Raw genomic sequence first — 14,329 nt, 5'->3', positions numbered from 1 at the left:
CCTGTTCTTTTGCTTAGGCTGGCATTGATTTTAATTGGTTTTGTGCCCAACAGACAGGTAACAAATAAAAGGGCAAACCAACAGAATTTCTGCGATGTTGGGCCTTTTCCCTTGAGGCATTCCAGACATATGGGCGCGCATATGTTAGTATTTTTTGAGTTGGGTTCAAATTAATTTCAGTTCTAGAAAATAATTGTTTTCAAATTTTCAATGAGAAGAAAACCACATAATCAGACAGCAATTCTAGAAAACAACAAACAAGTCTGATAAAAAGGACACTGCATAAGACAAATGTTCCATTGTTTGCACACCTAAATAATACCGAAACAATGGTGTCTAAATCCAAGCCTTTATGCAAACAATAAGCAAAGATGGACATTAAAAGTTAAATGTGAAAGGTATAATGTGAACCATGTAGCTTCTTTGGTAGCATAAATGGTTCCCGTTTAGCAGCAGACTCCTGCTGTACAAGTGCTGTGAATTAGTCAGCTCACTCTGTATTGTGATACTCTAGCTCTTCATGTAGCTTTTCGAACTACAGAAGTCACAAGTTTAGAGAAAACAAACTAATATTAACCAAATTTCTATATTTGCAATAAATGATCAAATATGGGAAACATTCTTTTTAAAACACCTAAAACAAACCATAGTTATGGCTAAATATACCTATACTGTTGAGCCAAAATTATATCAGATGGTAATAATAGCTTATGTGTGTGTTTGTGACTAACCTGATGGGGTATTAATTCATCATATCCTCTGGTTGAGCCAGTAGCACAGCAGGCCATAGAGACAATAGCCGAACTGGGCAGAGAGTCCAACGCTGAACGCAACTATCAGAGTGAAACACGTAGCAGTTAAATATATCTAGATAGTATAAACTATTACATTTGAACACAGAGACCTTGTCACAGTTTCTTTTTTATAGGTTTTAGCCATAGAGAAACGGAAAGAAGACTAAATAAGAATTTTATACACTTCCAGAATAATGAGAATTTATTTTAGCTAAGGAAAACCACCAAAATTTCACACTAGGAGAAACATAACTTGCACAATTTATTAACCAATTTATTTGTTGGATTACAAATGGTCATAAAAATAAAGATAATGCACACTAAAACTGATTACCAGAATCTTCAGTCACTTAACCCCATCCTAATCTGACCCTGGCAGAGACCCACCTGTATGGGACACTCGTTGTCATGGGTTACATCAAGGAACATGGCATGGGCAATGGAGGGCATAAGTGGGCGGAGACTGGGCTGAACAAAGGCTCCTACTGGCTCACCTCCATAACGATAGACTAGTCGACCCTCTTCATGGCTGTCACCAGCTGACATGGCCTCTATGGACGGGGGGGGGGAAGAGACATTTATCACAACACAATCCATACTGCTGCAGCACTGTGGGTGAGTTCGTCCATTCAAGCTTTTCAAGCAGTTATGGCCACATTCCAATCTGGCAATGAAAGTGTTTTGCATTTGAAGGCTGATGGACAACACAAGCCTGATTTTTGGTAAATATATTTAAGCTGCCTGTTAAACCTCCAACCTCAAAACTGTTAAATAGTTAAATACAAACTGATATGTGTCTGTGTTACAGTGTATCAAAAACTGTCAAGTACTGAAAGCTGGAATCGAATGCAGTTTGTAATATGATTATCTCTTAATCATATAGTTCCTGATTTAAATTTTTTTTTTCCAGTTTTAGACAAGTTTATTAAGGCAAAGGTCTTGAACAGCCATTTGTGTTTAGATTACATTTAATTTCTGAAAAGTTTACATTTTGAAAAAAGAAGCTAAAAAGGTTTTTGTATCAGTGCAGAAATACAAGTATTGTATTGTCACTTCCAAACAATACCTGGCCCTAAAATTATTATCCTCCACTTCCAATGATGGTACCAGGGTTATACATTCAAGAAACCCAGCAAAAGACACATATCTTATATTTGCCACCAAAACTCACTTTTTCATGGCTGACCACATCTTTATTTTGCCACAAATTTTCACTCTATTCACTTTAATTTGCCAGGTGTTTATATGTTAGTCTGTGGAGAGATTTTGTCACTGCAATAGCATCACAACTGTGCAAGATGCAGTCATGAAACTTTAGAGCTGTATAGTTGAGGTCAAAATGAAGGCCAAGTACGAAGATGGGTGTGGTCTGACCCATGAGTTCCGAGTACTCATGTAATAATGAATTAATGACTATTGAACATTCGTAGGTCGGAATGTGTGACAGGTATGTTGACAGGTATCGCAGCTGTTGCGATTCCATCGCAAGAATGTCTCTGGTCTAAATACTTTTTAGGCTGTTATATTCAATCAGATTTCTGGCATTTTATTCGCAATTGTAAATAATATTATAACGTTAGAGAGTTATGATGGATGCCACTTATGTTCAACGAACTAATACCCATGTTTGGGTCCGTATTTGTACTTCTTGGAATTGTGTCGAAATAAACAGACAGGTGACAAATTAAAAAAAAAAAAAAAACCTGAAATATAACTGTAAGCAGTGATTCCGGGTTCAAGCCCTTTTGCACTCAACAGAATGAAGCAGCTCAATTAGCCAAAATTAATGCCGCAAGCAGCAACAAACGGGTTTTAGGATTCACAAAGCCGAACAAAGTCACTTCACCTACCTTAATTCTGCTTAAAGAAGGGGTGAGACCAATCACACACTTGTTTTATCATTACAAAGCCTGCAACATTTCAGTAATTGCAAACTCAAAGTTCCACCATTTGTCTCCCCTTCATTGGATTTGAAAGAAGGTCTGTGTGTACGTTCAGGAGATAGTGCAGGATGTCTCCAGTGAGTTTAATCAGGATTGCTAAAATGCATCTTGAGTTATGAACAAATATATGATAGGGCACGCCCATGTCCACCATTCAATATGTCACTTCGGATTTTACTTAATACTTGCCCCCAGATCTTGTACACCAAATCTGGTAAGATTCTGTCCAGGTTTTAAAGTACACGTTTTTGGTATCTGTTGTGCCCCCTATGCGTCATGCTCAAAGTGCTTTGGTAGACCTATTCCGAAACATAGCCTAAAGATAGGTACGCATGTTTATGATGATTGGACAAATCGTAAATGAGTTATGACCATTTTGCTTTCAAAGTGGCAGAAAATCCCTCATGATGGACTTTTATGTCCAGGAGTTTTTTTTGTAGATTATGTTGTAGAAGTGAGTCACATTTGATGTAAATAGGACTTACGGCGTGGGGAGCTGGCTTTTTGGTAGCAATCGGACCAACAGTTAGGAGGAGATGTCATGTGTTTTTCAAAAATTCAAAATGGCTGAAAATTCATTACGACAGACTTTTATGGTCCCAGAGGCTTTTTTTAGAGCAAACTTGGCTGGACTTGTGTGTCAAGTTTCAAATCAATTGTACTCACAGTGTGAGGGGCGTGGCCTTTCCAAAATGTTATTTTTTGGCCTTAATTACAGTGCCACCTGGGCTCATGTTTCATCGGAAGCACTTGCATATAATTTCCAGTTATTGTAAGTTTCATGTTTTCCAGCTCATAGCAATTTGGGCTTTTTCAGCAGAATAATAATAGTAATGATAATAATAATCTGACACAATAACAATAGGGTTCTGCCCCTTTGGGTTTTGAATCCTAATAAATGAGTGAACAAACAAAACAAATGCAGATAATTCCATACAGGTCACAAAGTTCACTGAATAGTTTTATGAATATGAAAATTATGTGAATTATATGCTATAGCCTTCATAGCCAACATGAGTGTTTTGGAAGAATGCGATTCATCCCTCTAGAGTTCCACACACTTGAAGAATCTATGATGAGGAGCAGAAGTTGCTCTGGAGGCATGTGGTGTATCAAGACCGTTCCTTATTACTGCATGTTGGTTTTTACTTTAATTTGTCTCCCATTTGTATGTAGTTACAGTTAAAAATATGCACAGGCACATAAACACCTACTTTGGTATCCAAAACTGTCTACTTTGTCAGTGTTAATGATTATACTGTACATTTACTTGTATATGTTTGCATTTTGAATACATATATACTGTACCTCGTATCAGTGATGTGATCCCTAGTTTGGTAACGAAGATATTATCCAGCTCCTCACTGCCAGTGAAAAGTTCAGCCACCACATAAAAGTTAGGAGACATTGTTCTGGCCACGTCCAGCATGAACTGGTCACAGCAAGGCAACACACCGAAACCAAGAGGTCAGTGTAGGGAAGGAGGGAGGGAGGGAGGGAGGTGTGGGGTAGAAGGCAAGTACAAAAAAAGATTGGACAAGGGGAGAAAAAGAAGGAGGTGGAGACTTATTGTGAAGGGGATACAGCCAGTTAGTGATGACAGGCCTCAAAGTAAACACACCATGCAGTCACACAGTCCAAGAACAGAGTGAGAGTAAAGAAATATATAGAGTGGGGATGTTTGGGTTTGAAGAGGCAGAATGTAGAACAATGCAGTGAAAAGAGAAGAAAGAGACAAAAACATAAAGTTAGTTCGTGCAAGAGTTTTGTACCTCGTATAAGGCTACTAATTCCCAGCCGGTTAACAAACACATTGTCAATGAGTTCACTTCCTGTAAACAGTTCAGCTATCACATACAGATTGGGTCTGACCGCTCTGGCTGCATCTAGCATCGCCTGGAGAAGACAATACACCAGCAGCAAAGACAGGGAGAGATGAAGAGTCTGCTGTTAAGAGGTTTGCTGACATACAATATGCGTCTACCTTCATACATCCAGGAAGACTGGGCTTTCATGACATTCATTGACATAAAACCAGTCTGCAATGAAATCAGATTTTATCTTCCCACTATTTACATGTTATTTAAATTTTTAATATTCCTTCTCAAACTATTTCTATCCTATTTCAAGCTACAATATGCAACTATTATGATGTAAAAAACAGAACAACAACAACAAGCAGGATATGGACACTATACCAGCCAGTGTACTCTCTCTGTTTAAATTCACCCTTGGCATGAACATGTTTGTCTGTCAGTGTAGTTGGGTAAGTTTGCAGCATAGGTATACAGTTTCTATTATGTATGTCATAAGAATGTGGCCATAGTGAACATCAGTTTTGTTTTGTTTTTACGCTATGCAAATGCCAGTTAGCTCCTCCTCAGGCTAGATACTTTAACGCCGCATAGCTGTGTTGACTGAAGGAGCTATAACCTCCCATACTGTAACTGTGGCACTAGTATGGGTTTTGTAGGACATTTTCAATGCAGTTATATAAACAGCTAAATATTTGCCCTGATAACTGTTGGAAAGTTGTATAAATATACTTTCATTCAAGGTAAGTTTGATAAATGTGGAATTTTTCTAAGTCATACGTAAAAACTAAATTTGTTAGGGATACAGTGGGCCACCTGAGCAAAGATTCTCTATTGGTTTTTGTGGTAATCTTACACCATAAGGTGTAGTAAATCTACTGATGTTGCATCACAACGTAACACATTTGCACTGAGAAATCAGTACATTTAACAAGGAGTTGGTTCTTTATATGTTTAGAAAGCCCAATCTTTATGATTTGTTCTATACCCGTATGATGTAATGCAATGCAGTACAACAGGCCTACAATAACACGACCCTAAATGTTCAATTTTTGTAGAAACTGTATTTGTGTGTGTGTGTTGACTCAACTTGTTTACATTCCATAGTATGCTGGTTTCTACTGGAGTACTCAAGCTATCATATCCAGAATTCGGATATGTGCTAGATATGGTGGCTACATGCGCACTAAATACACAGGATACTGTAAAAACTCAATCATAATCAGTCAAATATAAGGTTGTCCAGTGTCCAAAACGACCACTGAGTTAAATAAACATTCTGACAGTGTCAATAACTATTAATAATTTTAAGTTTAACAAAGGTTGTATTTATTACAAGAGTGCTGTAGTGGATTGCATAACAATTTACAGGGATTTTATTTTTCTACTTAACTGTATGATAACTGTATGATAATATGATAATATATGACAATACCTCAGCTACACATAATGGTGTAGAGTGGCAGTTATCCAGTCTGATTCCATGGAAATTTTTGGCTGTGATTTCAGTGTATTTTTGCATGTGAGCCCACAGGTATGGACAGTCCTCAGGGCCACTGCCATAGCGCAGTTTGACACTGTCACCCCAGCAGATCAGCTCCCGACGCAGGTATACATTAGAGCCTACAGAGAGCAAAAATATACATCAGTACTGATACGATAATTTATACTTTCAAGTGCAGATAGTTCAACATATAACCTAAAATTAGTTTATACCACATGAGATTCTGAGGTCCTTACTGATAGGTTACACAAATTCAACTGTATATTATCATGCTCATAAAATTATGTGAAACTTGTTTGATTTTACAGGATTAAGTGTTATTTCAGGGAGAAAATGAGGCTCCCGACCTAAATTATAATTGTTTTCATGTCTCTATATATTTATTCCTCTCTCTATGTTGTTTTGGCACCTGGCTGTTTTTCAAAGTTGTTTTCTTGTTACCTGGCTCAGCAAAGTTGCGCAGTGGATCGTCGTCCATGACCCAACCATTGTGAGCCAGGAAGTGACAGGTTTTGTTTGGCTGGTCCAGTAGCTGCATCTCCTGCTCCAGAGTCATGTCTTGATATGGGAAGGTGAAATACCTGAGAGAGACAGATGAAAACATTGAAATCTACCAACACTAGGCATCCATTCACACTTGGAATTATCATGAACCTAACCCTGTTATATGCTTCAGTTTTACCATTTATACTCAAGATTATTGTGTGTCTGCATCACCCAAATCATCTCTTAAATTTCATAACAGACAAAAAGGCTGTCTTAACTAGCATGCTGCTTTTAATGGGACTGAAGCTGAGACTTCTAAAAACCTATTTGCTCTATATGGATTAACCCAGGGCTGGCTCGTGGCGACATAGGCGGGACATAACACTGGCTGGCTGATGGGAAATGCTACACACAAATACACCAAATCCTAATCTCGCCCAGGGCACCAAAATGGCTAGAGCCGGCCCTGATTAACACTAACATTACATCACGTCACCCAACATTCATCCCTGATGTTCTCTGCGAGGGGTTTGATCAATAAATTAGAATCTATCCAGGATCCTGTGTTAACCTATCTATATATTAATCACTCCCATGCAGAATCTTATTTTTAAATGTGTACCGTACAGTTTAACATGATAATATGAATGTATAAAAAATATGCATATGAAATATAGTAAAAATAACTACTCAAAGTTACAAAATGCAGCACCTGTTGAAGTTGATTAAGAATGATGTACTGTAGGTACTGCTCAGAAAATGGCTACAGTAACAGTAATACGCTAATACAATTTTAGAGGAAGTGAAAAAATGTAAGGACATCCTGCTGCCACAATTTCTAATGTTTGTCTTCGAAGTAGTGTGGAACAAGAATGAGGATGTTACTTAATAGGTCTGTCAGGCCAAAAATTGGACAGAACGACCCAGACTGCCATTAAACTGGGAATGGAAAATTGTGGACCAAAAAAATGATTCCGTCCTTCTTTCTGATGAACAGTGTGGTAAAAAAAACAAGTTATTGTATGTTAATAACTAAGGCTAAATATCCATGAATTAAAGTCTACAGTCCATGAATCCAACTGTTTTTAGTGACCTCTAACCCCTACTAATGCCTCCACTTGGCTGAAATTTCCATATGAACAAAATAAATATAGAAATCTAGGGCAGACTGCAATGAAATTGACTAAGAACATTCATGTCCCCGAGAGGATGAACCCTCTCCATTTTGGACACTGTATGAGATTCTTTCAACCACCACCATCAATCCAAAATTTCAACTTTGCACGCACCCATAGTAGTTGACACTACAAGGCTAATGTGAATGCTTTTCCCAAGAGGCAACTTATATTTATAATAAATCTTAACTAAATAGTATGAGAAATCTTTATTCTCAATCTTTCTAGCCCTCCACCTCTCTCCTTCTTGCATCTATCTAACCAATTCTTTTTCCTCTCTCCAAATCCACTTTTTTCAATCCATTACCTGGTAACCAGAGGGTTCTTCCTGCTAACAGGACCCAGTTTAGGGCCGTGGTCAGCCAGACGCTCATACACTACGTTTCCAACAATGCAGTTGGTAGCCTGGAGGGAAAGGGAAGAACAAACTGATGAAAAATGGTGATCCTAAATGTATAAGTTCCTCTCTATACACTAATACAATGCACCATACAGTATGTTCTAATGTTTACAATGCACTATTTTGCTGGTTAGTATAGAGGAAATAAATAATGAACCCAGATGACATGAGGCATTTTGACATTTCAGATTTTCCTCCCTGACTACACTGTGAGCCATACCAACAGGTGTCAGGTTTGGCTCCAGCTGGCTCCCGTGTGCACTCACACATGGCTGCTCAGATATTTCTGACCTTCCTTTAGTGCTCGGTCATATTATGCTGTTGTGCTATATTCTAATTATTTATGTAGGCGCCACTAGCAATAGCCCTTCCTGGTGCTACATTACACATAACCTTACCTGCTCCTGATGGTGTTGAATGATGTGGTACTGTTCTTCATTCAGCTCGTTCAGTTTCTGTCGCAGCCAACCACAGCACTCCTCAATGTGCTGTTGTGAGGAGCTATAGAGAGAGGTAACATGAAACAAAAAATACCAATACTCTACATTCTGCAAAGTTCTTGATACATATATGTATACACTGGACATAACTTTATACAGAAATAGTATAATATAATATGGCAGGTCAGGATTACTAATTGGAAGTGTTTGTGCTGTTTAACCTGTTCACACTTGTCTCACTGGTAAGAAATTGCACTGGTACACAGTATTTAAGTACTGCATACATGTTTTCTAGTTTATAATTTCTGGCTAAAACTAGAATATCAACCACCAACATAAAACCCTGCACTCTACTTTAAAGTTGTCATTTTCAGTATCTGAAACAGAATGATGTGATAAACTGTGTACTGTGCTGATTCTGTTGAACTTCTATGTTTCTTTCTTTGCAATGCATGGCAATAGTGTCACACTTAAGAAGAATAAGAGAATGGAGTTAATAACTTTTCAAATAATAATTTAACTTTTATAGTTTTATAGTTATTATAATAATAACTTTTCAAATAATGTTATTGTTATAGTGTTCTCGTCTTACCAAAATAACCTTTCAGCAGTTAAGAAAAATGGTAAATCAACTGCACTTATATAGCGCTTTCCTATTCTTATTGACCACTCAAAGCACTTTACACGACTGCCACATTCACCCAGAAAGTTTTAACAATAACAGTAACAGATTGTGGTTGTGAGTCAGACCTGTGAGGTACGAATGTCTCCAGAGCAGAGTCCATGTCCACTGTGCTGCCATAACGACGGTACTGTGGGTCCTGGATAATCTTAAGGCCCTTCTTCCCTCCAGTCTTACTATGGTCTGGCTTGGTGCCTAAAACAAATACATGCAAAGGATATTTTAAGTCTGTTAAATACCATTTAAAGTAAATGTCTCTATATTAGCACACTAGCAGCTCTCTAACTGATAAGTACAGTCACATTGATCTGTCACTGCATATTGCAGAATCTGAATTAAAATATATTGTAGAGTTCTAGAATACCGTACGGAGCTGCGGCATTTTATAAAAACAAAAAGTTCCTAAGCAAAGACTTGTCTACACAAGTTGTTTCAGCTCCTTTTTTTGCCGTCTGTCTCATTTGTCTCTGACAGAAAAGAGACAACACACTTCTATTTGAATCAATACAGGTGTTTACAGAGGAGCGTATTTTTACGCTTCAGGCTGATTTTTTCCATTTTATACATGTAATCTCTGTGATTCGGACACAGACCTACACAGCAGTCCTGTGCCTGAACACATCCTGTGTAGCCACTGATGTTGCTGTTGCTCTGCTGACTTGTTAAAGCCTTTTTTTGCAAACATTATAAAGTGGGCATTGTTTTGCAGAAATACTTATTCATACTATACTGATCTTTACTGCTCTACATACCATTTTGTAGTAGGATTCTGAACTGTTCCACAGCACTGTTCACTTTGACCTGGTAGAATTCCCACAGTTTGATCTGAGGATACACATCCTGCCACAGCACACTACAGATGGCCTGATACACCAAAAAAATCAACATACAAAGAGAGAGAGAGAAGCAAAAACATATATTATCATTTATATTATCACTATTACTAAATAAGCCTTTCATACTATAGCTGTTGTGGCCTTCAAAATGCGGCTGAAAAAAAAAAAAAAGACATTTTACATTAGCAGTACATTAGCAGTACAACAGCAGAACGCCGTTTCATCGGGTGTTCCAGTATTGAGGTGTACAGTAAGTAAACAGTCATTAACTCAATAATGATTAATGTACCTATGAATTAGTCTGGAAACCTACTGAAAGTACACAGTGCTTCTAATATAGTCAGTAACAAAAGAGTTCAATTTAACTGACATGGTTTCTCTGTGTTATTTGACATTTCTTTGAGGATGTGGTGTGGACATCATACCAACTAGGGCTTTACTTGTGTCTGTCATTCATGTCACTCTCTGCATTTACTAATTTAGGAAAAAACATTCCAAGTCACAGGCTGAAAAAAATAAAATGGTTCTTTTGTTAGTTTTCAAAAGCAGCAAAGACCTAAGTGATGGAATTTGTTTTACGTCAATTTTACATTTTGTCAAATGTTTCAAAATGTAGTGTGAAGGTCCTTGTTACATCCCAATGGCAAGGCATAATTTTAACACTAAATAATACTGTCAAATCACACAAATCCCACTGGTTGTCACATGTGTATCCTCAACAGCACAGTCAAGAAATGCCATAAACGTAGTGTGTCATGTCCACTGTTTTCATAATCTCTACAATTGTGCAGTGCGTAAGTGGCTGAACTGTGTGTGCTCACATCCAGATGGCTTTTATTGGTAATATCAGCTGGAAGTCCTTTAGCCTTGTAGCGTCCCTCTGCTACTCTGGTGGTTAAATGCCAAATAGCTCTGTCTAAGACCCAGGCTGGACGGAGGTGGGGAGAGTTCACCAAGTTGTAACCACATTCTGGATGTTCTCTTATCCACACACTGTTAGCAGCTGTAAAGAAAGAGGGAAGCAAAGAATTAAAATCACCACCTTTCAGCTCTTTTAACAACAAGTGATTAAACTGTTTTAGGTAGGATGAATTCTGGAACACAGATTTTAAAAATGTTGGCAATTATGTTGAAAATGAGCCATAAATAAATCATATAGTGAACTTTTTTTTACACCTGGGAAAAGTTGCATATGATCCCCTCGATTCAACTACCTTGCATTAATCCACTGGGAAAAAAATGCGGCAAAATTTGAATTAGATTTGAACTTTCATATTGCATCTTCACCAAACATACATCACAGAGGTTACACAATTTGATATTTGCTAGATTGGCACATTTGAAAAAAAAAAAATGCTGTCTGTGAAGTTTTAAAGCACTGAATGAAAACAGACTTTCATCTTTAAGTTTTGTTGTGAGCCACATGCTGCGTGGTCTAATTTTTATCTTTTTTTTCTCCAAACTTTGCTTATTGGGATTTTGGTACATTGTGTAGTTATTGTATGAGAATAAATGCATATATATTTATATATAAATGGGTATAGAAGCATGCATCAGACAGAAAAAAATACTATGCTATACAATACAATATTTTCAGCAATAGATCATAACCCTGCCTTGTTTAAATAGTTTAGAAAGGGTGCCATATCACATAAAACTAATTTACTTTTGCACTTTTTTACTTATTTATCATGTATATTTGATGTATTATTTGATACATATATATATTCCAAAGACCACATTTCCATTAGGGATCAAAAAAAGTTCAGTCTGACTGGAACCTGTCCCTGTTTGATAAACCAACATAAACATACTGTCTGTATAGAATAAGGTTAATGAACTGTCTAAAGGAAAAGGTCAGTGGACTGCTGACCCTGCCTGCTCATGATTATCTCAAGGGACTTTTCACTACTTTGACTGTCTGTCATGAACAGCAAACAGTAGAATATATATTTAATTTACTTTGTTCTAATTTAAAATATTAGTGGAAAACTACAGACGGTAACAAATTAACATAAACAAACATTAACATAAAGTAAACATAAACATAAGGTTTCTTAGTAAATTGTTGGCCACCACATACTGCCAACACAGCTTCAATGCACATTGGCATTGATCCTACAAGTCTCTGGAACTCTACTGGAGGAATGGAACACCATTCTTCCAAAAGATATTCCCTCATTTGTTGTTTTGATGATGGTCTAACATGTCAGTCCAAAATCTCCCATAGGTGTTCTATTGGATTCAGATCTGGTGACTGAGGAGGCCATTGAAGTACACTGAACGCATTGTCATGTTCATGAAACCAGTTTGAGATGACTTTTGCTTTGTGCATTATCATGCAGGAAGTAGCCATTAGATGATCGGTAAATTATACCCATAAAGGGATAGATGCACATGTTCAGCAACAATACTCAAATAGGCTGTGGCATTCAAATCATGATTGTGAGCAGCAGTCCTAGAGTGTGCCAAGAAAACATTTCCTACACTATTACACCACTACCAGCCTAGACTGTTGACACAAGTCAGGTTCACTCCATGAATTCATGCTGTTCGTGCCAAATTCTGACCCTGCCATCTGCGTGCCTCAGCAGAAATCCAGATTCATCAGACCAGGCTATTTTTTTCCCAGTCTTCAACTGATGCCTCAGATTTCTGTTCTTGGCTGACAGGAATGGAACCCGACGTGGTCTTCCGCTGTTGTATGCATGAATGTGCAGTAATTTTTTTTAGGACTTTTTAGAGATCTACAGATAGTTTGATACTTAGTCAAACTGTAAATCAACCGCTTAGTCTGTCTTTAACCTTTTAAACAGGCTCATTTTACCTCTTGACCTTTTCTGAGAGAGGGAGAGAGGATGAGGTGATAAGGGTAGATGGGTACACAAGAAGTACAGGGTCCTAATATAGGAGAGCACATACAGTACAAAGCTTGAGTGTCCTTTCATTTAACATTCATGTTAGTGTGTTTAGTTTTTATTCATAAGCTACAACCCATTTCATTCACCTTCATTTAACAACATACTGGACCCAATTTGAGTTTATCAATGATTTTCTGAGCCCGTTACTGATTAACAAACACAACATTGTGAGTCTATATTTTCAAAAATATTTGTTTTATCGCTCTAAAATAAGTCACTACATCTGTCATCTTTCAGTTACACTTGAATGTGCTTAGTCTTTACCTGACAAAGTGTGTGTGAGGGAGAGAGACAAAGAGATAGAGACTGTGAGATACTATATTCTGAAAGTTGCATGAATTCCACCACAGTCTTATACAGAGTGTCTTTTAAGTAAATTATACATAAGAAGTAATTAAATCTCAAAGTGGGTGCACCAAACATTTCAACAATTTTCCCCGACCAGGCAAGTTAGACTTGATACTAGCTGGGTGTCCTGGTGGCCTCGTGGTCTAAGGTGCATACCACAGAACTACAATGTTGTTGATGCAAATCTGGCCCTGGACCTTTGTCCACCCTCTCTCCATGTTTCCTGTCTAGCTTTCAACTGTATAATGAAATAATTAAAAGAATAAATGAGGAAATATAAACGACTTTGTACAAAGACACTGGCTTATCTTTCAAGAAACCTTTCCTACAGCAGCAACTAAAACTGCACTGGGAATATCTGAAACTATTTTCAGTTAATGTATGGATTTTACAGACCTCTGTTGGTTTTGTGGATATCTCTGCCAGTTTACAATGGTCTGTAATAAATAGAAACAAGTGAGATACATGCTGGAAAAGAGTATCCCATTTAAATATAGTGGAGACCTGTCAAAATTGGTTATAATTAGCATTTTCTTGTGATGTTTTTGTTAGAGACTGCAACAGCAGGATCAATAAAATTATGTAAAATGAGACCTCTTTGGGATTATCTGCATTTATATATACATTTTTAATCTTAATTCTTAAAATATGGTCAGATATTCTTCTAAGTAAAATTATGAACAAGCACAATCTACTTTCAACAATAACACAGAAATCACTGTATTGTTCTTGTTCATATTGAATACATTATTAACATATTCACAGTGTAGGTTGGAAAAAGTATTTGAACCCCTAGTTTAATTACAACCACACAAGGTAACTGGAGTCAGGAGTTAGTAAATCTGGAGTCCAATCAATGAAACAAGATTGGAGGTGTTGGTTATAGTTAATTTGATTTATAAAAAACACTCAAACATTTTGAGTTTGCTCCTGCTAATGTGAACCGTGCCTTTCAAAAAAAGAGATCTCAGAAGACTTACTATCAA

The 14,329-nt window shown here is 37.3% G+C and overlaps 1 protein-coding gene across 2 annotated transcripts in view; it reads right to left on the bottom strand.

Annotated features, from left to right (window-relative positions):
- agla (amylo-alpha-1, 6-glucosidase, 4-alpha-glucanotransferase a) overlaps positions 1–14,329 on the bottom strand; it is a 48,843-nt gene that overhangs the window by 11,885 nt on the left and 22,629 nt on the right. The window contains exons 6-15 of one of the 2 annotated variants that reach the window (XM_040142973.1): positions 10,896–11,077; positions 9,991–10,102; positions 9,307–9,433; positions 8,515–8,617; positions 8,024–8,121; positions 6,497–6,636; positions 5,987–6,174; positions 4,510–4,633; positions 1,182–1,345; positions 732–833 (exon numbers count right to left, since the gene is read on the bottom strand). In XM_040142973.1, the coding sequence (XP_039998907.1) occupies positions 732–833; positions 1,182–1,345; positions 4,510–4,633; positions 5,987–6,174; positions 6,497–6,636; positions 8,024–8,121; positions 8,515–8,617; positions 9,307–9,433; positions 9,991–10,102; positions 10,896–11,077 (1,340 nt within the window). Of the gene's footprint in view, positions 1–731; positions 834–1,181; positions 1,346–4,045; positions 4,170–4,509; positions 4,634–5,986; positions 6,175–6,496; positions 6,637–8,023; positions 8,122–8,514; positions 8,618–9,306; positions 9,434–9,990; positions 10,103–10,895; positions 11,078–14,329 lie in introns of both variants that reach the window. The other variant, XM_040142974.1, reaches the window with a different exon arrangement.

This window comes from Xiphias gladius, chromosome 14 (genome assembly GCF_016859285.1).
Source record: "Xiphias gladius isolate SHS-SW01 ecotype Sanya breed wild chromosome 14, ASM1685928v1, whole genome shotgun sequence".
Classification (NCBI taxonomy): Eukaryota; Metazoa; Chordata; class Actinopteri; order Istiophoriformes; family Xiphiidae; genus Xiphias; species Xiphias gladius.
This window is presented reverse-complemented; position numbering and strand designations above follow the sequence as displayed.